Source organism: Budorcas taxicolor, chromosome 17 (assembly GCF_023091745.1).
Source record: "Budorcas taxicolor isolate Tak-1 chromosome 17, Takin1.1, whole genome shotgun sequence".
Lineage (NCBI taxonomy): Eukaryota > Metazoa > Chordata > Mammalia > Artiodactyla > Bovidae > Budorcas > Budorcas taxicolor.
Genome location: NC_068926.1, coordinates 42,089,188 through 42,114,330, shown reverse-complemented (window position 1 = coordinate 42,114,330; position 25,143 = coordinate 42,089,188). Strand labels below are relative to the sequence as shown.

At 37.5% G+C, this 25,143-nt stretch overlaps 1 protein-coding gene across 1 annotated transcript in view; it reads left to right on the top strand.

Annotated features, from left to right (window-relative positions):
• GRIA2 (glutamate ionotropic receptor AMPA type subunit 2) overlaps positions 1-25,143 on the top strand; it is a 195,425-nt gene that overhangs the window by 137,501 nt on the left and 32,781 nt on the right. Inside the window, exons 7-12 of the mRNA XM_052654312.1 lie at positions 10,659-10,826; positions 11,089-11,193; positions 11,867-11,977; positions 13,724-13,930; positions 14,420-14,790; positions 19,408-19,606. Coding sequence (XP_052510272.1) covers positions 10,659-10,826; positions 11,089-11,193; positions 11,867-11,977; positions 13,724-13,930; positions 14,420-14,790; positions 19,408-19,606 — 1,161 coding nt within the window. The remainder of the gene's footprint in view (positions 1-10,658; positions 10,827-11,088; positions 11,194-11,866; positions 11,978-13,723; positions 13,931-14,419; positions 14,791-19,407; positions 19,607-25,143) is intronic.

The following is a 25,143-nucleotide window of genomic DNA, read 5'->3' as shown; positions in this document are numbered from 1 at the left end:
ATCTTCCTGACCCAGGGATAAAACCCAGGTCTCCTGCATTGCAGGCAGACGCTTTACCCTCTGAGCCAAAGCGTCTGCCTAGTTTATAATAATTTTAACTGAATGATGCTATTTTTTAAATGGCTGTATAAAATGTATCAGACTATAAAACTTCTGACAGCCCAAAGTATGTTATACAAATGCTATTTTTATAGAAATTAATTGATGTTAAAGAAAAATTTTAAATGGTTATTAGTTTGGGCAATGCTGACCAATTAAAGTAATTGGAATTGTTACTGCAGGATTTCTCAGGGCCTTTAATATGCCAACATGAAAATTATTTTCTGAACTTATTGGATCAGAGTCTTATAGATCAGGATGGTGGTTTTCAAAACAGTGTAAAGACAAGCTAATTTTGTAACAAGATAGATAGTAATAAAAGGAAAAGGAAGACAAACATGCAGGTCAATAACTTTGATTTTTAGTGTATTTTAAAACTCAAAATCCAACAGTCCCAGTGTGCCTGGACTCCAAACTTTCAGATCCAAAACTGGGACAGGCCAAGGCAAACCAGGACAGCCCGTCACCTCATTATCCCTGAAATGAAGAGATCGGGATTCAAATTCCACCTTTGCCATATAGTTTTGTGCCCCTGAGAAAAACATAACTTGATAACTTGTAATCTTCACCTATACCATTGGAATAAAAGTATTTGTTGCATAGAGTTTTTTTTTTTTTTTTTTTAAGGTCTTTCTAGGAAACTACCCGGCTCATGTTTGACACATAGAGAACTAAGTCTGCATGAATTCTTCCTTTTTCCCTCACTTACCTTTCCAACTCCACTATGACATAGAAGAGACATTGTTCTGCTTATCTCACTGATAACACACTTTGCACACAGACACTGCAGTTAACTTGCTCAAGGCAACAGAGTAGTAAATGCTGTAATCAGAGCTTGAGGCAGCTCTGATAGAGATCAGAAGATGCTGTATTAAATGCTTTCTAAACCATACTCAATTCAGTTTCAAGTGTCAAGGAAGATATGGAAATACCCATTCATAGGAAATTTTGACAGTTTCATAATACTAAAGCCTAGTACTTCATTTTTGAATGATGTTTTCTTTCTTTTCCCTATTTTTAAAGCACCATGCAGATAACATATGTTTCAGAATAGGTGCTGTCACTATGACCCATAAAACATTATATTACAGCCTAGTTACCCTCTGTATATTTGTCACATTTTAAATGTATACAGAACTTCTTTTCTTCTCATTTTGTTTTTTGACTATAAGATTAACATTTTCTGTTATCAGTGAGTAGAGAAATGTGTTGTCGAATAATATCTTATAACTATTGGGCAAAACAAACATATTTAAAATGCATAGATCATTTTACTTTTGAAAAATGAATCTCAATAAAGATACACTTTAAAATGAAATAAAAGGTGCATTTGGAAAACGGACCATAAAAATGTTTCCCCAGATTTCTTCTTCAAGTGTGGATAGGAGCGATTGTGGCAGAGCACCACAGCATATAATGGCACCCCACTGAAATATAAATTTCCAAGTCAGCTGAGGAATTTCACAGAACATAAACATCAGGACAGAGATGATGCATTTGTTTTCAAGGAAGGAGATTGTTCCATCGCCATCATGTTCCCTTCAAATTAATTTACATCTAGTTTAGTGAATGGTAGAATAAAATTGAAATATTTAACTATACAATCAAAAATGTGAACATATTTGTTGAGAAAAATAAATGAGCCACATATGCAGAACATAAACCAGAAGGAGCTCTGGATACAGAGGCTGTTGATTTTCTCTCAGCCCAGAATTGAGTCTATGATTGTGACTATTAATTTACAATGATAATAAGCTTGAGACGTGATTAGATTTGAACATTTGGTAAAGGTTGGAAGGATTTTTCTTCTTAGTGAGCTCATGCCCTGAATCATAATAGTAACATGCTGCGTGGACTTAAATGCTTTTAGTTGATTCAGCCTCATCTTATTTTTTTAATGTAGTTCACCAGCATTTATAGACTCTGAAACATTGAGCAGATGACTTTGTAGATTTCTTCTAGTAGTATGAGCAGGGTGACTCAAGGAAGAGTTTGCCTTTTAACTATGATTGAATTCCTGAATACAAACTACAATACTGGCTTCTGTTTCTAGTTCAGTGACCTAAACTTCAGGATAAGAATTAAACTAGCAATAGACAGATTGCTGTATAAGAAAGCAAACTAATCAGTTTATTTTCCTCTAGGAGAAAAGAGATATGTGAGGCAGATAAAAGCTGTCATGATATTTCTATTTCTCCAAGAAGTCTTTTCATAAATAAATATGATTTAAAGCAATGCTCTTGATATAATACAGATTTTTTAAAAGCTACATGGATATTGTAGAGTACTTGGCAAGAAAATATCATCATGTATGTTTCCTCCCTCTTATTTTATTCTAATCATTTGTTTATTTTTCTTTCCTTTTTTTGTTGAAGGGATGCAATTATTTCTATTCTAATTTTCTATTGAAAAATATTTAGTTGTAATGTTGTTTTTCACTTATCTTATAGCTTGTATAATTTGTATTGCTACATAACCATTATTTTATTTTTTTAAATACCAGTTCAATTCAGTTCAGTCACTCAGTCATGTCCGACTCTTTGTGACCCCATGAATCGCAGCGCTGCAGGCCTCCCTGTCCATCACCAACTCCCGGAGTTCACTCAGACTCACGTCCATCGGGTCTGTGATGCCATCCAACCATATCATCCTCTGTTGTCCCCTTCTCCTCCTGCCCCTAATCCCTCCCAGCATCAGAGTCTTTTCCAATGAGTCAACTCTTCGCATGAGGTGGCCAAAGTACTGGAGCTTCAGCTTTAGCATCATTCCTTCCAAAGAAATCCCAGGCTGATCTCCTTCAGAATGGACTGGTTGGATCTCCTTGCAGTCCAAGGGACTCTCAAGAGTCTTCTCCAACACCACACTTCAAACGCATCAATTCTTCGGCTCTCGGCCTTCTTCACAGTCCAACTCTCACATCCATACATGACTACTGGAAAAACCATAGCCTTGACTAGACAGACCGTAGTCGGCAAAGTAATGTCTCTGCTTTTGAATATACTATCTAGGTTGGTCATAACTTTTCTTCCAAGGAGTAAGCGTCTTTTAATCTCATGGCTGCAGTCACCATCTGCAGTGATTTTGGAGCCCCCCAAAATAAAGTCTAACACTGTTTCTACTGTTTCCCCATCTATTTGCCATGAAGTGATGGGACCAGATGCCATGATCTTCGTTTTCTGAATGTTGAGCTTTAAGCCAACTTTTTCACTCTCCTCTTTCACTTTCATCAAGAGGCTTTTTAGTTCCTCTTCACTTTCTGCCATAAGGGTGGTATCATCTGCATATCTGAGGTTATTGATATTTCTCCCAGCAATCTTGATTCCAGCTTGTGTTTCTTCCAGCCCAGCATTTCTCATGATGTACTCTGCATAGAAGTTAAATAAGCAGGGTGACAATATACAGCCTTGACATACTCCTTTTCCTATTTGGAACCAGTCTATTGTTCTTTGTCCAGTTCTAACTGTTGCTTCCTGACCTGCATACAGATTTCTCAAGAGGCAGGTTAGGTGGTCTGGTATTCCCATCTCTTTCAGAATTGTCCACAGTTTATTGTGATCCACACAGTCAAAGGCTTTGGCATAGTCAATAAAGCAGAAATAGATGTTTTTCTGGCACTCTCTTGCTTTTTCCATGATCCAGCAGATGTTGGCAATTTGGTCTCTGGTTCCTCTGCCTTTTCTAAAACCATCTTGAACATCAGGAAGTTCATGGTTCAGGTATTGCTGAAGCCTGGCTTGGAGAATTTTGAGCATTACTTTACTAGCGTGTGAGATGAGTGTAATTGTGCAGTAGTTTGAGCATTCTTTGGCATTGTCTTTCTTTGGAATTGGAATGAAAACTGACCTTTTCCAGTCCTGTGGCCACTGCTGAGTTTTCCAATTTTGCTGGCATATTGAGTGCAGCACTTTCATAGCATCATCTTTCAGGATTTGAAACAGCTCAACTGGAATTCCATCATCTCCACTAGCTTTGTTCATAGTGATGCTTTCTAAGGCCCACTTGACTTCACATTCAAGGATGTCTGGCTCTAGGTGAGTGATCACACCATCGTGATTATCTGGGTTGTGAAGATCCTTTTTGTACAGTTCTTCTGTGTATTCTTCCCACCTCTCCTTAATATCTTCTGCTTCTGTTAGGTCCATACCATTTCTGTCCTTTATCAAGCCCATCTTTGCATGAAATGTTCCCTTGATGTCTCTAATTTTCTTGAAGAGATCTCTAGTCTTTCCCATTCTGTTGTTTTCCTCTATTTCTTTGAATTGTTTATTTATTTTACTTGGAGGCTAATTACTTTACAATATTGTATTGGTTTTGCCATACATCAACATGAATCTGCCATGGGTGTACACGTGTTCCCCATCCTGAACCCCTCTCCCTCCTCCCTCCCCATACCATCACTCTGGGTCATCCCAGTGCACCAGCCCCAAGCATCCTGTATCCTGCATTGAACCTGGACTGGCAATTCATTTCATATATGATATTATACATGTTTCAATGCCATTCTCCCAAATCATCCCACCCTCTTCCTCTCCCACAGAGTCCAAAAGACTGTTCCATACATCTGTGTCTCTTTTGCTGTCTCGCATACAGGGTTATCATTACCATCTTTCTAAATTCCTTATATATGAGTTAGTATACTGTATTGGTGTTTTTGTTTCTGGCTTACTTCACTCTGTATAATCGGCTCCAGTTTCATCCACCTCATCAGAACTGGTTCAACTGTATTCTTTTTAATGGCTGATAATACTCCATTGTGTATATGTACCACAGCTTTCTTATCCATTCGTCTGCTGATGGAGATATAGGTTGCTTCCATGTCCTGGTTATTATAAACAGTGCTGTGATGAACACAACCTTTATGAATAGAACTTTTTATTGTTTGAATAGTGAAAGTGAAAGTCACTCAGTCATGTGGGGTCACCTCTTTGTGACCCCATGGACTATACAGTCCATGGAATTCTCTAGGTCAGAATACTGGAGTGGATAGCTGTTCACTTCTACAGGGGATCTTCCCAACCCAGGGATCAAACTTAGATCGCCTTCATTGCAGATGGATTCTTTACCATCTGAATCACCAGGGAAGCTAATGTTCACATAATGCTTCCACGTATATGCTTCCACACATATGTTCACATATGCTTTCCACAGAAAGCATAGTTTTTAAGCATTCTTTTATTCTCATAGATTCCTTATAATTTTTGCACATTAAGAATGACGTTGAAATTAATATCCATGTATGAAAGTTCTCTGTATTTGAGAATGTTTTCTTAGGAAAGGCTCCCAGAAATTACATTTTCAATCCAGGAATACAGATGGCCTACATGGAAGGCTTTCCTGATAGCTCAGTTGGTAAAGAATCCACCTCCGATGCATGAGACACCAGTTTGATTTCTGGGTTGGGAAGATCCCTAGGAGAAGGGATAGGCTACCCACTTCAGTATTCTTGGGTTTCCCTGGTGGCTTAGCTGGTAAAAAATATGCCTGCAATGCGGGAGACCTGGTATCCCTGGGTTGGGAAGATCCCCGGAAAAGGGAAAGGCTACTCACTCCAGTATTTTGGCCTGGAGAATTCCATGGACTATATGGTCCATGGGGTAGCCAAGAGTTGGACACGACTGATTTTCACTTTCACATGGGTATATAACACAGTGTATTTTACTAATTTCTTGCTTGTACAGTTTGAAGGAAGAGGTTGCATATTTGGGGAGAAAATAGAGATGGGTTTGATTTAGGTCCATCTAGTAGGGTTATTTCCAGGAAACTAAAGTGCAGCCACCCAAGAGATAATGTAGATTTGTGAAGAAGGCCTCATGTATATCCCTGCAGTGACATTGCTTAAGAAAATTTAGCAATAAATGTGTATATCTTACAATTAACAGCATTAGTCACAGTCCTGTGGTCTCAAAATCATTTTCTTTTTCTTCTTCCTCCTATCACTTTCCCATCAAATTTGATTCATTCATGTGATAAAATGAAACTGATTCATTTAAACTATTCATGAAAAAATTATAATAATAACTTCACACTTTTTTAACACTAAAGATACGATATATTAAACAATTTCTAGATTCAGGGAGGTGGTAATTTATACTACATAAGTTACTTTCTCATTTGCCTTATTGTAACATCTCTCATATTAAAAAATAAGCAAGAAAAATATCTATCAACCACTGGATCAGTTTATAACACTAAATGGTATATTAGATTCTACACATGGACATCACCAGATGGTCAATACCGAAATAATTGATTATATTCTTTGTAGCCAAAGATGGAGAAGCTCTGTACAATCAGCAAAAACAAGACTGGGAGCTGACTGTGGCTCAGATCATGAACTCTTTATTGCCAAATTGACTTAAATTGAAAAAAGTAGGGAAAACCACTAAGCCATTCAAGTATGACCTACATAAAATCCTGTGATTATATAATGGAAGTGACGAATAAATTCAAGGGACTAGATCTGATAGAGTGCCTGAAGAACTATAGATGGAGGTTCATGACATTGTACAGGAAGCAGTGATCAAGACCATCCCCAAGAAAAAGAAGTGCAGAAAGGCAAAATGGTTGTCTGAGGAGGCGTTACAAATAGCTGAGAAAAGAAGAGAAGCTAAAGGCAAAGGAAAAAAGAAAAGGTATATCCATTTGAATGCAGCATTCCAAAGAATAGCCAGGAGAGATAACAAAGCCTTCCTCAATGATCAATGCAAAGAAATAGAGGAAAACACTAGAACAGGAAAGACTAGAATCGTTTCAAAAAAATTAAAGATACCAAGGGAATATTTCATGCAAATATGGGCACAATAAAGGACAGAAATGGTATGGACTTAACAGAAGCAGAAGACATTAAGAAGAGGTAGCAGAAATATACAGAAGAACTATACAAAAAGATCTTCATGACCCAGATACCACGATGGTGTGATCACTCACCTAGACATCCTGGAATGCGAAGTCCTGAGAAAGCATCACTATGAACAAAGCTAGTGGAGGTGATGGAATTACAGTTGACTTATTTCAAATCTTAAAAGATGGTGCTGTAAAAGTGCTGCATTCAATATGCCAGCAAATTTGGAAAACTCAGTAGTGGCCACAGGATTCGAAAAGGTCATTTTTCATTCCAATCTCAAAGAAAAGCAATGCCAAGAATGTTCAAACTACTGCACAATTGCACTCAGCTCACACGCTAGCAAAGTAATGCTCAAAATTCTTCAAGCTAGACTTCAACGGTACTTGAACCGTGAACTTCCAGACATTCCAGCTGGATTTAGAGAAAGCAGAAGAACCAGAGATCAAATTGCCAATATCCACTGGATCATCAAAAAAGCAAGAGAATACCAGAAAACATCTACATCTGCTTTATTGATTACGCCAAAGCCTTTGATTGTGTGGATCACAACAAACTGTGGAAAATTCTTCAAGAGATGGGAATACCAGACCACTTGGCCTGCCTCCTGAGAAATCTGTATGCAGATCAAGAAGTAACAGTTAGAACCAGACATGGAACAATAGACTGGTTCCAAATAGGGAAAGGAGTATGTCAAAGCTATACATTGTCACTCTGTTTATTTAACTTATATGAAGCATATATCATGCAAAATGCCAGGCTGCATGAAGCGCAAGCTGGAATCAAGATTGCCAGGAGAAATATCAATAACCTCAGATACACAGATGACACCACCTTTATGGCAAAAAGTGAAGAAGAACTAAAGAGCCTCTTGATGAAAGTGAAAGAGGAGAGTGAAGAAGCTAGCTTAAAACTCAACATTCAAAAAGGAAGATCATGGCATCCAGTCCCATCACTTCATGCCAAATAGATGGGGAAACAGTGGAAACAGTGAGAGACTTCATTTTGGGGGGCTCCAAAATCACTGCAGATGGTGATTGCAGCCATTAAATTAAAAGACACTTTCTCCTTGGAAAAAAAGCTATGACCAGCTTAGACAGCATATTAAAAAGCAGGGACATTACTTTGCTGACAAAGGTCCATCTAGTCAAAGCTATGATTTTTCCAGTAGTCATGTGTGGATGTGAGAGTTGGGCTATAAAGAAAGCTGAGCATCAAAGAATTGATGCTTTGAACTGTGGTGTTGGAGAAGATCTTGAGAGTCCCTTGGACTGCAAGGAGATCCAACCAGTCCTTCCTAAAGGAAATCAGTCTTGAATATTCATTGAAAGGACTGATGTTGAAGCTGAAACTCCAATACTTTGGCCACCTGATGAGAAGAACTGATTCCTTGGAAAAAGCCCCTGATGCTGGGATAGATTGAAGGCAGGAAGAGAAGGTGATGACAGAGAATGAGATGATTGGATGGCATCACTAACTCGATGGACATGAGTTTGAGCAAGCTCTGGGAGTTGATGATGGACAGGGAAGCCTGGCGTGCTGAAATCCATGGGGTTGCAAAGAGTTGGACATAACTGATCAACTGAACTGAACTGAATGGTATATTGCAATTTCTGTTAATATATCTTTTCACTGAACTGGGAGGGAATGTGAATCCTGTAAAGATAGAATCTGTAAGAAGATTTCTGACCTGCCTTCTTTCCTTCCTCCCTCTCTCTGTTTTTTCTTCCTTCCTTCCCTTTTCCCTTCCTTCTTCCCTGCTTCCCTTCCTTCTAAGTAAGTCTCTTAAGTGCCCAATGTGCCCTGAGCTCTGAGAATTCAGTGGTCACAAATAAGTTTTCTGCTTCCTTAGAGTAACTGTTCTAGTGGGGAGAAGAGATCAATTAGACAAAGAATACATGAAGAGGATACTCAGATACTGGTGGTGAATATTAAAGTAATAAACAAAGTCTTCCCTGGTGGCTCAGAGGTTAAAGCGTCTGCCTCCAATGCGGGAGACCCGGGTTCAATCCCTGGGTCGGGAAGATCCCCTGGAGAAGGAAATGGTAACCCACTCCAGTATTCTTGCCTGGAGAATCCCATGGACGGAGAAGCCTGGTAGGCTACAGTCCACGGGACCGCGAAGAGTCGGACACGACTGAACGACTTCACTTCACTTCACTTCATTTCAAACAAGGTTACATGAAGGAAAGTGATCGAGGGTGGGCTGGGCATGAAGGGTACTGCTGAGGAAGTCACGTTTGAGCACCTGAATGTAATTTAAAGCCATAGAATGAATGACATCACATAGAGAGAGCAAGGAGGGTTGGTGTGAAAATTTAGAAAATTTGTCTTAACAAATGTTCCTGTGAAAGAAACAGAAAAAAAGATGATGGAAATTGAAGGGGTATAGGAACCTAATAAGCAGTTATCTATTACCTCTCATCATCATCATCATTATCATCATCGCCCACCTATCTATTTAATCTACCTAGCTATGTATTTCTTTCCTCCTTATTGGTAGTAGGAGATATTGGAGCAGTGGATTTGCTATTAGAGATGATCCAATAGAGGAAAAAGGCTGATGTGAGGTTTTGACAGTATATCTGCAGAAAAAAAAAAAAAGGCCTCAAGAGGATGAGAGAGGTGGGGTCAGTATGATACTGTGGTTTTTCCCCCAGCTTCGCTGTACTTGTTACCTAAAGATTAAAATAATACTGAATAAAGAAATTTTCTCAGCAGTCAGTAAAGCTTTTATTTTAAAATGTAATTTATCATTACTGGCAGCAGCATCATACCTTGATACGTGGTAGTATATACACAGGAGGCTTCCCTGGTAGCTCAGCTGGTAAAGAATCTTCCTGCAATGCAGGAGCCACCGGTTCAATTCCTGGGTCAGGAAGATCCCCTGGAGAAGGGATAGGCTACCCATTCCAGTATTCTTGGGCTTTCCTGGTGGCTCAGATGGTAAAGAATCTGCCTACAATGCAGGAGACCTGAGTTTGATCCCTGGGTTGGAATACTTAGCCAGCCCATGTTGGTGCTTAGTTATTTTCTGTAGTAGTTATTTCATGTAGTATTTATTTTCTGTTTGACCCTCAGCTCCTAAAATAATCCTGCTGCCCCACTGAGATCTGAATATCATAAGCTTGGAACCAATATTATCATAGATTATTGAACCATGAGGGGACATAGAAATCATGAAGTGTGGTGGTTCTTCTCATTGATTATCATGATCACCTAGGGAAGTTTAAAAACAAACACCCCAAATATAAAACACTGCAGATCTATTTGAGCATCACTGGGATAGAATTAGAGAGTAAAGATCCTGAAATTAATCAGTATTCTTCCCATATTTCCAGTTGAATCTCTCTTCAGACAGTGGAGAAATATTGTTTTGTTAAGTTCATAATTCCGTGTATCACCAAATCAGGCCATAAAGTGATACTGCAATGAGAAACTAGTTGGAAAAATGAAAACGCAACACAACTAGAAAACATCAAGTTGAAATAGACGAGATGTTAATATAATTGAAATGGTTAGAATCAAGGGGACAATCCATAGTTCCAATATGCTATACTCCTCCTCCTAGATTCTGAGGGTTCTAGAAGTCGAACTTGTGTCTAAATTCTTGGACTCTGATATGGCACGTATGGTGGGCAACTGGAATTCTGTTAGCCAGTGCACAGGAAGTCATTGAATTTTCTCCCATTCTTATGAAATGTGTGATACTTTTCAGTATACTTCTGCTCTGACATATGACGCTGTTCAAGTGATGACCGAAGCTTTTCGAAACTTACGGAAGCAGAGAATTGAAATCTCCAGAAGGGGAAATGCAGGAGACTGTCTGGCAAACCCAGCGGTGCCCTGGGGACAAGGTGTCGAAATAGAAAGGGCCCTCAAACAGGTCAGTCACTGAAAATGATTGCGATGCAACTTAAGGGTGGCCACTATTTGTTTCCTGCTGCATTAGTCATTCTTATCTTATACCTTCTGTTTTATGTAGAGGGAATATTATTTCCTACCTACACAAAGGTAGGTTGAAGGAAAAAAAGAAAACTAATGAGTGTCATTTCCTTGACTTGCATCCTGGGAGAGTCCTTTGGTCAACCAGTTTGTGTCTGGTTGAAGTGAATTTATAACTGTATCCTTTCCCATTTCTTCATTAGGTGCAGGTTGAAGGTCTTTCAGGAAATATCAAGTTTGACCAGAATGGAAAAAGAATAAATTATACAATTAACATCATGGAGCTTAAAACGAATGGGCCCCGGAAGGTAAATCATTAGTGAATTGAGGGCTTTCTGTCTGTATGAGGAGGTGGGTTAGTGGACCCACCACTATGTATTCACATAGATGGACTCCACAACTCCAGAAACATATATTTTAAAATATTTTTTCTAAATAAAATCTATTTCTGGTAAGTAATACTGAAATGATTTTAAAATAACTATGAATTAAACAATTATGAATTTTTTTTTTTAAGACAGAGGTAGAAAGAGTTTAATGAGAAGAAAAAGAACTATAGCTGAAAGATTATGGTTCTGGAGACCAAACATAGCCGGTGAAATGTGCATGTAACTTTCAAGTCATCATTTTTTTTCTTCTGTTATGGCTAAAATGCCATTGTTTGGATTTTACGTTTCTATATGATCACTCCCATGAAAATTACCCTTGGGGAATATGAAAAGTGAGCATGAAGAGACAATCTGTTTTTAGGAATGGTTTTTGCAGTGCCTTTCTATTCTTATTTGATTCACATACCTAAAAAATACATGTCTTTTTTCTTCTCTAATTGCTGTGGCTAAGATTTTTAAAGCTATGTGTTTAGGAAAAGTCTAGTTAGGACAGGTGTAATTTCAGATTCAGGCATGGGTTTGAAAATAACTCGGTGCCTTGGTAATAGAAAGGCTGTGTATCCAAGTCCACTCTTTCTGTGTCTTTTTTCAGATTGGATATTGGAGCGAAGTTGATAAAATGGTTGTTACCCTCACTGAACTCCCTGCTGGAAATGATACCTCTGGGCTTGAGAATAAGACAGTTGTTGTCACTACTATTTTGGTAATTAGCTACATATGCCTCTGTTTGACATTATTTTTTCTTAAGAAAAACATCTGCCAACTAGTTTTTCTGCTTATATTTTAGGATAATAACTGATATGGTGATGCTTTTGAATGTTTCAGTCATTCATTGCATGTTATTCTGTTTAAAGGGATCACAAATGAGCTAAAGCATTCAAAATATTTCCTCTCTATTTCAAGAATGAACTTTAGCTTTATAGATAATTCATAACCTGGTGTTTGGGGCTTCCCAGGTGGCTCAGTAGAAAAGAATCTGCTTGCCAGGAGTTTCAGGAGATGTGGGTTTGATCCCTGGGTGGGAAAGATTCCCTGGAGGAGGAAATGGTAACCCATTCCAGTATCCTTGCCAGGATATAATCCCATGAACAGAGGAGCTTGGCAGGCTACAGTGCATGGGGTCACAAAGAGTCAGACATGACTGAGCGATTGAGCATGCACGCAGTGTGGTGCTTACACGTGTGAACATCTGGGGAAAGTCTGGAAGAGCCTTCCTTGTATTCCATCAATGTTTCACCTTTCCACTTCCACACTATTCTGGGTCCATTCTGTCCTTACATTTGTTATTAATACATGGTTTAATGTCAGCTTCTCTATCTTCCTATGGAAAGGGGAACTTCTGAAAGACAAGGGTGATCTCCTTTGTTTTTAACCCCAAGCCTCCACATAGTAATTGGCACGTAGCTAGTGCTAAGTAACAGCATTGAACTGGATCTTGAACACTGAGGCTCTGGATAGATGGTTAGGAGATGTAGGTCATCATGACAAGCTGTTGATGTAATAAAATGAAGGAAATGAAATGGGGTTCACTAATAGTGTAGGATTTTGCAACAAAATAGCCTTATTTTGTTTTACTAATCTGTGGTGCAGTGAATTGGTGGGATTCATTATGGTAACAATATTGAGAAGAAAATATAGTTAGGCTAGTAAGGGATTTGAATAAGAACATTGGTTGGCACTTTGAAAGTCTTAATAAATGTAAGCTAGGTATTTGAGGATTTTTGTCTTAATCATGCTATTGAGAACTATCTCACTGGCCCCCACATATGCTTAGTGTCACTTTCCAGTGGAGAAAATTAGGCTGGTGTTATGACATTTTTTCATGCTTCCTCTTTATGGTGTTTGCAGAGGAATGCTACTCTCTAGCTATCTGTGTAGCATAATTCTAGGATATTATCTCATAAAGGAAATTTGATCTCAAGTCTGAGAGGGTAGCATCTGTAATCACCATGGCAACAACTTTTTCAGTCAGCACATCACTGGCCACAGACCTGATTAGAACGTGAACCTTGTCCTTGAACTAGTAGTGATACAGGGTTTTGGGTGAATGGTGGTTCTTTGGAGTCAAGGTAGCCCTAATTTAGAACAAGACAGTGGTGAATCCAGAGTTAACTGAAACAGATGTTGAAGCACATTATTTTTCAGCAAGCCCTAAGAATTACAAACATGACATGGGGGTATACCAAATTTTGAGTCTCTTGTTTACTTGATATGGCCAGGTACAAGCCATATTAATGAAATGTAAATGAAATATAATGAAAGATATATGAGAATCTTTGCTCAGAAATGTTATTATTAATTTTCCTCATATTTTCCACTGTCTGTATTCTACAATGTCTCTAGCTAACAGGTAATAATTAAAAATAATTAAACCAGAAGATTTGACTCAATGAGAGCAGATAATTAATACAGCTGTTTTGATCACCTAAAGCACTTTCTTTCTGTATAGGAATCCCCCTATGTTATGATGAAGAAAAATCATGAGATGCTTGAAGGCAATGAGCGATATGAGGGCTATTGTGTTGACTTGGCTGCAGAAATCGCCAAACACTGTGGGTTCAAATACAAGTTGACCATTGTTGGGGATGGCAAGTATGGGGCCAGGGATGCAGACACGAAAATTTGGAATGGGATGGTTGGAGAACTTGTATATGGGGTAAGTACCACTCTTCTTACAGATAAAATCATTCCATTTTAACTCTTGCTGAGGGAATGCTTGACTTCCATGCAAAGTACCAACATCTGAGGTTGTTGGTTTCCCATATTACTCTAGGAATACTGTCTTGTTTCCTTGTAAACATTCGAAGATGAAGGATGAAGTCAGAAGCAAACGTGCAAATGGAGACAGGCTTCATCTGTCTTGAAGCCTATGGGCCATATGCATTTTTCAAACATCGCAAAAGCATGGATAAAGATGTAGTTCTCAAAATCAAGCCAGAAGGGTGTTCTCTGTATTTATTGAAAAGGAGGCATATTTGGGGAACAAACTGCTTTTCTTCTGTTTATTATTTCCTGGGATTCCACCAGGGAAATATTCATTCCTATATCCTGATTTCCTGTCCTACCCATTGAGCCAATAGCATAACTATGATTCCTTCCTGACTGGGAGTCCTGGTTCTATTATTGTCCTCTGTTTCCCTTGCAGAAAGCTGATATTGCAATCGCTCCGTTAACCATCACCCTTGTGAGAGAGGAGGTGATCGATTTCTCAAAGCCCTTTATGAGCCTCGGGATCTCTATCATGATCAAGAAGCCTCAGAAGTCCAAACCAGGAGTGTTTTCATTTCTTGATCCTTTAGCCTATGAGATCTGGATGTGCATTGTTTTTGCCTACATTGGGGTCAGTGTAGTTTTATTCCTGGTCAGCAGATTTAGCCCCTACGAGTGGCACACTGAGGAATTTGAAGATGGAAGAGAAACACAAAGTAGTGAATCAACTAATGAATTTGGGATTTTTAATAGTCTCTGGTTTTCCTTGGGTGCCTTTATGCAGCAAGGATGCGATATTTCGCCAAGGTTGGTTACTCGCCTGCTTCAACTTTGTGCATTTTAGGTCTCGAGCGGACATTCATGGTGTTTATGAATTCACTGTAAAGAAGTTAGCAGCTGCCGGCTGTCTGTCCAAGCAGTGTAAGACTCTTAAGGACAGACTTTTATCATCGGCGTAAGCCTGTGAAATATTTGAGCAACGTTCTTTGAATGTTGGTCCTGTATTTCCCTGGTGAAATTGTACACACCATGGAGAGGCTATAAAATGCATAAGGTTCCTATCATTACATGCCTTCTTGGAGGGGTACCGTGTTTTTGCTGCATATTCTCATTTTACAGTCATCTGTGTGTTGATCCGCAGACCTGTATTTGGGAAAATGGGCAACATTACCTACTAACTAAAAAGTGACAAAACGTCATTTCACACATCCCATCTTTTTGTTTTGTTGTTGTTATTAGCTCCTGGAAATGATATGGGAGAAATATTTACAAAATTTGTTTTTAAAGGTTAGGTTGCTGAGTTGAAAAGAATATATGATAAAATATTTTCCAAGTATCTAAAAATAAATAGTTGGGATGATGATGACTGATTCATTACAAGTATTTGTGCCATATTAAATAGTAATGCACACAGGATGGAATAAATTCATACACCTCCAGTTACATGATATTTTAATTCCTGCCCTATAATGCCTAAATAGAATAAATATATCACAAAACACACATAGCCTTTGTGCTTGTTGCATATATAAGTCAGAATAATAGCCATATCTGGTTCTTTAGAGGTACTTTTCCTGATGTGATTAGTTTCACATTTAAAGCCTAAATGATTATTGATCTGCTGGTGCATTTTAATTTGGGTTCAATTACCCTCCTTTGATTCTATGGGATATCTTAATAACTAGTAGAGGCAGTGGCTTTTAAAATGCTATTTCATTACTGTTAGTTTTTGAGCATTTGGGGGCTGAGAATAATTAACTTCAAAAAACTATATGTGAAACTCAAAAAACATTTTGTATCTTTTACAGTCTTTTTGTTTACTCCCCCAGCAAGGTAAAGGAAATATATCATGTTTGCAGAAAGTATCAATAACTTACTTTTCCAATAGTATGGAATGTCTTTGTGAACTTTGTGGATCTGAAACTCTTAATTCCATCAAGCTTTCTGTGGCCTCTCTATGGAACTGCGCTATATTAGAACCAAACCAAGGGTATTTGCACTGCATATAGAGAGAGACATAATTTTCACACATAATGTATGATAATAATTATCATATATCATATATTTATGATTATGATGACCTCTGATAAAATAAGATTCATAGTTCTGTCTCTATATTTAGTTTATCTGATTTACATTAAAGACATAAAGAGAAGTTTCTAATGCTGAAAAAGAAAAATACTAACCAGATTGGAGTCTCAGAGAACATTCTGGTTCATAAGTAATAAAGAAATGATTCATCTTTGGAGAGAAGGTTACTGAAGTTTGATGTTACCATAGCCCTGAGATATAAGGCAATTGTCCTAGAGTTCCACAAACTATCCTCTGCCTTGTGAATAAGCAGGAGAAACTTACGAAGTTTCATTATGACATAGGACATACTGACTAGGTTCTGATCGATGAACTCTCAGGTTTGTTTGCCTTGCTCCTTATGTATCAGGTCTCTGAAAGTCACTCTTTTGGGTGTCCAGTGCTTGTTGAGGAGCAGAAAACACATTTATACATAGGGGCTGGAGTGCAAGCCACATTTAACAATCTGTGTTTTTCCAGGGTCCACCGTGACATATTGACATTCAAATTTTAACAAAGCCTGCTCCCTAAAATATGACCATTTTTACTTGTTTATGGTTTCATTCATGAATCATGACTCACTACACTTTCACATGTAATAATTTTTATTTCCTGGTAAGATATATCAATTTTAGATAACATGTTTTTCTTTGTTATCTTTTCTTTGCCATGGGATATATATGTATAGACATATACATATATATGTAAGGAGAATTCACTTTATTAAAATTTTTCAGCATATGCACCTTTCAATTTATGGCTATATGTGCATTTGATAATTGAATATGCTGCCTAATATTGGAAAATTTAAGGATTTTTTAAAGGAACCAAGCTATCATGTTTTAGAATGCAATGATGATAATTCTAGGAAAGGATAGAGCAGCTTAGTATCTAAAATAATATTAATAGTAATGCATGAAATGCACAGATCACTTTATATATGCTCTTTAAATATTTTTAAAGATCTTTATCATCTTTTTCTCAATAAAATACAATAAAGAACTATTTTGTTTATATGAATAGAACACATTGAAATTTTAATCTAGAGTGATTACATGAAGTGAATTGGTCATTGCCTGAAATTAGGTTTAGGGTATAACTATAGTTTTGTGAAGACTACGGCCACAGAATTATGAGAGCAAAAATATGGAAAGTTGACTCTTATTCTCTGGCTTACTTCTGTTTTCTCCCCCAATATCCTTAAGTGAGTCAAATGATTAAAAGATTTCATTGTTAAACTAGTTATTTAATAGAGATTAGGAAAATGATAGAATATGTATATATATTTGCTGCTTTAGTGAAGACACCGAGAGATGAAAGTTTTATTTTTAATAAGAGAAACCATTTTTATCTGTCACCATAAAATATAATGTTTAATTTGCCCCTCTACTTAAAATTTCTCAGGAACTCATTCAGAAGCGTTAGTTCATCCTTGGAAAACACTTACAAGTAAATAATTAATTGCTCAATAATTTTCTGTTTTGAATGATGCACAAGTTATATAAGCTTTGGGGGTTATCTTGCGTACTTCAAAAAATGAGCATATTTAATTAAATATGACATAAATACTGGATTAGGGAGCAACATTATGTCTTTAACTTGTGTTTATCTTACAACTGAAACAGAATGATTTATAGAAATGATTCTAAAATATATTGCAAATAAACCTGCAATGTGTACTGTCCAAGGCAATGAGATCCATTTTAAGGGCTTAGGCAGAATCTGCCCTCTTAAATACAAGTTACATGAGATGACAATTATACATTCTGTTGTGATGGAATAAATAGTGAACATTTTGAGAGTGGCTTTGTCTACATAAAGTTTCTCCAAATCTGAGATGTACTTAATATCCTTTTCAGAATATGTGAGAATTAGCTTTGTCCATTCCATCATATTTGTTTAATTTTTTGCATCTCTTAGATACTGGTAAAGGCTCTTCATCATATTGTTTTTATTTTTCATTGATTGTGCAGTTTCTTTTTCTCTCTTATTTTAGCAGCAGATGTTTTTATTTAAAAAATCTTTACTTTTAGCTTCACTGCTTTTCTTCACTTCTCGAGTAGTTTATTATACAGATGTTACCTGATAATTGATATAGTATCTGTGTTTCGTCAAAAGGTGTATTTCTTATTATTAATTGTGAGGAAATTTAGTTTAGGTCATAAACTGGCACATTTTCATAATTTAAAGTTTTAGAAGTGTTACTTCTTCACTGTAGAAGGATTTATTGTTAGACATAATAGAGTTATTAACAAAAGAGAAAAAATATTGTTTTTTTTAATATTACTCAAATACCTTTCTATGTGGAACCCCACCAAATGTTACCAAATAAAACCCTATATATCTACTTCTATATCTACATATTTATACTTATGTATTTCTATACCTACATATCTATACTTACCTATATAGGGTTTAAAGTAAATCAAGCTTTTGAAAAATATTTTATGTAAGAATTTATGGTCACAGAAATATTTTTATTGTTTTTCAAACTAAGAATTTATATTTTGGCAAACTTTTAAATGTCTTATATGTTTTCCTTCAGTTTTCTTTTTTCCTTAAGCAGGAGGCATGAAGGAACAGGGATATAATAGTTTGTGCCTGAAGCATCAGATTTTTATTTGTTAAGAATTATATTTTGTGTCATACTCTATAGTATCATTATTTTCCATTTCTATCCTGTACTATTTCTAAAATCTACGTTTCTACACATACAAAATCCTAATGAAATTTTAGACCTTTTGTGAGGGTTTTGAAACTTCATTGGATGGATTAAATGGAGGGTATCTTTGGTGTTTAAAGCCATACCTTGGCGGATTCATGTTGATGTATGGCAAAACCAATACAGTATTGTAAAGTAAAAAAAAAAATAATAATAAATAATAAAATTTAAAAAAGACACAGTAAGATTAAAAAAAAGCCATACCTATGGTGCATTCTTTTATTTTTGATATTTGATTTTGTTTGTCAGCATTTTTCAGAGTTTTGCTGTTGATCTTAGATTCTCTTCTTTGTTTGGTTATATCATGAATGGATAAAATATTGTAAGCCTTGGATAGATTATTTGCACATTGCTTGAAATTGCTTGTTTCGAGATTACACATTTAGCCATGATAACTGTGAAAGACTTTCAGGATTCCGAAGTTTTGCCTCTGGATAGTTCATCAGATCTAGTGAATCTGTAATCCTTGCCCAGAAGGTTTAATAATTTTAAGTTTCATGAACTAGCTGATATAATGAGAAATATGAAATCAAAAATTTCCCTATAAATCAACATTTGCATAATACTGCTAAATTGTTTCCTTGTGAGGTCATTCATTTCACTTTACAAATCCATTTCGTACTTGTTATCAGATCGCTGTCTGGGCGCATTGTTGGAGGAGTGTGGTGGTTCTTCACCCTGATCATAATCTCCTCCTACACGGCTAACCTAGCTGCCTTCCTGACTGTAGAGAGGATGGTGTCTCCCATCGAAAGTGCCGAGGATCTTTCTAAGCAGACAGAAATTGCTTATGGAACATTAGACTCTGGCTCCACCAAGGAATTTTTCAGGGTAAGAGATTCTGCTTCATAAGTTCCTGTTTTGCTCTTAAAATTGAACCAACCTAAACTCTGTGCCTCCTTGCCTTTCCCGTGGTCTGTACAAAGGTGCTATGTGAAGGTCACTTCCATCTCTGTCTCTAATTCTATTTTTGTTCCTCTTTTTTAATTTTTATTTTATATTGGAGTGTAGTTGACTTACATGTTGCATTAGTTTCAGGTTTATAGCAAAGTGATTCAGTTGTACATATACATGCGTCTATTCTTTCTCAAATTCTTTTCCCATTTAGGTAATTAAAGAATACATGAGTGAAGTTCCCTGTGCTATACAGTAGGTTCTTGTTGTTTATCAAATTTACATTTAGTAATATATATCTATTAATCCCCAAATCCCAATTTATCCCTCCTCTCCACCTTACCCTTTGGTAACCATAAGTTTGTTTTCTATTTCTGTTCTTAGCCTTTTCTCTACCCTCTACCCTCCTTATCCCTATATTTGGTACTATCTATTTTTTTTGATTCCTGACTCTTGGAGAAAAACACTATGTTGTAAAGAAATCTAGTTTTTATAAAAATTGATTTTCCTTTTGGAACAAAATTGAAGCAAAATCTAGTTTAAATTAAATTATTATTTTAAAAGAAAATGGTGTTATAGTTTGCTTTATGTTAAATAAGCTTGACTGTCAATTATCTTACATAATTTACAGTTGAGAACTGACTGTCAAATCAGTTATGTTAATTCTGTGTCAGGAAATCGATTATGTTCATGTGTGGAAATTCTGAGTTTTCTGTTAAACCCTCCAAGAAAAGGCCTTCAACCTCCTAATTTTTAAAATGGGAATAATAATTATGTATCTATTAAATGTATTTTAGCTTTTAAAAGATCTGTGGCCCTATGTTCTCTGTCTAAAGGAACCAACCCAATAGGCTGATGGTATAATATTCTTTCCTTATACTCTTAATGGGATTCTCTCATTAAGGAATCCCACAAGGCTCAGATGGTAAAGCGTCTGCTCACAGTGTGGGAGACCCGAGTTTGATCCCTGAGTTGGGAAGATCCCCTGGAGAAGGAAATGGCAACCCACTCTAGTACTTTTGCCTAGAAAATTCCATGGATGGAGGAGCCTGATGGGCTACATACAGTCCATGGGGTCGCAAAGAGTCGGACACAACTGAGTGACTTCACTTCTTTTATACTCTTATCTCTCTGAAAGAGCTCATTCTATTAAAATGTTGAAATAAAGCAGATAAACCCTGGCATTAAGCCAAATAGATGGCATATGATGATCTCTAATAATCCGCAAGTATCTTTGTATCTGAGATTGAGTGAAGATTAGGGCTTTCAACTTCCAGCTGAAGTAGTACATTGTGGTTTGAGGACTGTCTCATCCGGCATTACCATTGGTATCTTTTCCAAATAATATCAGTTGAACTCCAGATGTGATGGGAGAAAAGGTGGTTCTGTCAGACTGCTGACAACAGATAGTAATTTGGATGTGAGTGGGGCAGCAGGACTTTGGCACTTCCACTAGGCACTGCAGTGTAAGCCAAGACTGTGGTCCTTTTGTAAGCAACTTTACTTTGACTTTAATGCTACCTGTGAATATTGCAATGCAGTTTTGCTGCTACTGACAGTTTTCTCCTACTGCTGAAAATAGTTGCAATGTGTGTATATTGTAGTGCTTAACATAATGTGCTCTCTAGCCTGATCATGACAGTGGAGCTATTAAATAAATTAGAATATTGCATGGGCTTCCCTGGTGGTGCAGACGGTAAAGCGTCTGTCTGCAGTGCAGGAGACCTGGGTTCAATCCCTGGGTTGGGAAGATCCCCTGGAGAAGGAAATGGCAGCCCACTCCAGTATGATTCTCAGTTAGTATATTTTGAAACATTTAAATGTTATTTATATTCCAATATGGGTTGCTTTTATTTTGTGGATATATTTTATTGGTATTCCTCCCTCTCTAAGTAAATGAGATCTATGAAGGGACTTGTTATAGCATGGTTTACTTACTGTACTTATGTTGATTAAAATAACCTTGATTCCAGACACTGTCTGTTGAGAGTTACTTTCATTAGCTTGTTTGGGACCAGCTGTTTTCAATAACTGCACATTCAGAATCTCAGAGCTTTTCAGTATACCTTAACTCAACCATAGAAACGTATGCCTTAATCAGCACCTGGCCAAGATTTCATGATTAGAATATGTAAATTTCCCAGGAGACAGGATGAAAAGGCTAGATAACTCTGGGCAAAGGATACTTCAACTCTTGTGTTTCAGCTCAGTAACCCCACAGATATTGTGGTTCCCACGTGCAGTACACACACTCATACACAAACAACCCTGACATATCTGCAGTGTGTCTTTTGCCTATATAGGATTATGGAACTTACTTTCTCTGGAGTAATAGAGAAGTGAGGTTTATTATCTTCTTGTTGTTATTGTTCAGTCCCTCCATCACGTCTAATTCTTTGCAACACCATGGACTACAGCATACAAGGCTTCCCTGTCCTTCACCATCTCCCAAAGTTTCCTCAAATTCATGTCCATTGAGTTGGTGATGCCATCCAATCATCTCATCCTCTGTCATCCCCTTCTCCTCCTGCCCTCAATCTTTCCCAACATTAGGGTCTTTTCTAATGAGTGAACTCTTCACATCAGGTGGCCAAAGTATTGGAGTTTCAGCTTCAGCACAGTCCTTCCAATGAATATTCAGGATTGATTTCCTTAAGGTTTGAATGGTTTGATCTCTTTGCAGTCCAAGGGACTCTCAAGAGTCTTCTCCAACACCACAGTTCAAAAGCATAAATTTTTCAGTGCTCAGCTTTCTTTATAGTCCAACTCAGCCTTCTTTATGGCCCAACATCAATATATGACTACTGGAAAAACCATAGCTTTGACTAGACAGATCTTTGTTGGCAAAGTAATGTCTCTGCTTTAATGTGGTATCTAGGTTGGTCAAAGCATTTCTTTAAAGAAGCAAGTGTCTTTTAATTTCATGGCTGCAGTCAACATCTGCAGTGATTTTGGAGACCAAGAAAATAAAGTTTGTCACTGTTTCCGTTGTTTCCCTATCTATTTGCCATGAAATAATGGGACCAGATGCCATTATCTTTGTTTTTTGAATCTTGAGTTTTAAGCTAGCTTTTTCACTTTCTTCTTTCATTTTCATCAAGAGCCTCTTCAGTTCCTCTTCACTTTCTGCCATAAGGGTGGTGTCATCTGCATATCTGAGGTTATTACTGTTTTTCCCAGCAATCTTGATTCTAGCTGTGCTTCATCCAGCCCAGCATTTCACATGATGTACTCTGCACAGAAGTTAAATAAGCAGGCAGACAATATACAGCCTTGAAGTACTCCTTTCCCAATTTGGAACAAGTCCATTGTTCCATGTCCATTTCTAACTATTGTTTCTTGACCTACATACAGGTTTCTCATTAGGCAGGTAATGTGGTCTGGTATTCCCATCTCTTGAAAAATTTTCCAGTTTGGTGTGATCCACACAGTCAAGGCTTTAGCATAGTCAATGAAGAAGAAGTAGATATTTTTCTGGAATTCTCTTGCTTTTTCTATGATCCAGCGGATGTTGGCAATTTGATCTCTGGTTCCTCTGCCTTTTCTCAGTGCAGCTTGAATATCTGGAAGTTCTTGGTTCGTGTACTGTTGAACCCTAACTTGGAGAATTTTGAGCATTACTTGTGCAGAAGTTTGTATATTCTTTGACATTGCCTTTCTTTGGGATTGGAATGAAAACTAACCTTTTCCAGTCCTATGACCACTGCTGAGTTTTCCAAATTTGGTGGTATATTGACTGCAGCACTTTCACAGCATCATCTTTTTGAATTTGAAATTCCTCAACTGGAATTCCGTCGCCTCCACTAGCTGTGTTCATAGAGATGCTTCCTAAGGCCCACTTGATTTGCATGCCAGGATGTCTGGCTCTAGGTGAGTGATCACACCTTCATGATTATTTGGGTCATGAAGATATTTTTCATGTAGTTCTTCTGTGTATTCTTGCCACCTCTTCTTCATATCTTCTGCTTTTGTTAGGTCCATACCATTTCTGTCCTTTATTGTGCCCACCTTTGCATGAAATGTTTCCTTGGCATCTCTAATTTTCTTGAAAATATCTCTAATCTTTCCCATTCTATTGTTTTCCTCTATTTCTTTGTATTGTTGACTTAAGAAGACTTTCTTATCTCTTCTTGCTATTCTTTGAAATTCTGCTTTCAGATGAGAATATCTTTCCTTTTTCCCTTTGCCTTTCACTTCTCTTCCTTTCTCAGCTATTTGTAAGGCCTCCTCAGACAACCATTTTGCCTTTTTGCATTTCTTTTTCCTGGGGATGGTCTTGATCACTGCCTCGTGTACAGTGTTACGATCCTCTGTCCATAGTTCTAGACAACCTGATAACTTTTATTAGTTTAACTTCCCAAGTCAGAGTCTTATCTCATGCATTGTCTCTGAATCTCACAGTATTTCTGTCTGATAGTCAGAGTGATCATTTTTGTTTGCATGTTGCACATTACTAAACTAAATGTGAGGATTTGACCAAATTCTAGCAGGTAATGTGCGTGCTGAAGTCTTTTACTCCTAAAGCATTCTTCCCATACACTGTTTTTCCTTGTGGAGAAAAGTCTCTGGATTTACTTCCCTGCCTTCATGCTCTGTTTCAATCCCCTCTATGTTTGTTTTGTCAAGTTAGAGGATTATATTGGTAGAAATGCAATCAGTGCCTCACAGTTCTTCTCCATATACCTGCAAAAGGAGCTATGATAAATCAAGGTGGCTAGGTCTCAGTGCATAAAGCATTAGTAGTCAGCTTCTCTTATCTTGAGAAGGAGGGGTAAGTACTCAAAAGTACTTAAAAGCCACACTCTTATGTTTGTAGCAGTAAAGGAAGGCTAACAGAACAACACACATCAGCCAAGTGAACAGGAGCCTGCCATTTTAAATATTCTCCATGAAAACAGGGCGTGGTTGTCATTTGAGAAAGTAGTACACAGAATATGTTGCTGTTCAGTCACTAAGTCATGTTCAACTCTTTGCAACCCCATGGACTGTAGCACACCAGGCCTCCCTGTCCCTCATCATCTCCCTGAGTTCGCCCAAGTTCATGTCCATTGAATCCATGATGTCATCCAACCATCTCATCCTCTGCTGCCCTCTTTTCCTCTTGCCTTCAATCTTTCCCAGCATCAGGGTGTTTTCTGGTGAGTGGGCTATTTGCATTGGGTGGCCAAATTATCAGAGCTTTAGCTTCACCATCAGTCCTTCCAATGAGTACTCAGGGTTGATTTCCCTTAGGATTGACTGGTTTGATCTTGCTGTCGAAGGGACTCTCAAGAGTCTTCTCCAGTATCACAATTCTAAAGCATCAGTTCTTTTGTGTTCAGCCTTCCTTATGGTCCAGCTCTTACATCTATACGTGATTACTTAAACGACCATAGTGATAGCTTATGGTGAACAATGCCTGATTTGTGATCTCCGAAGAAGATTTAGCTTCGGGACCAGGAACCAGGCTTGATCATTCAACAGCTTTTGTATAG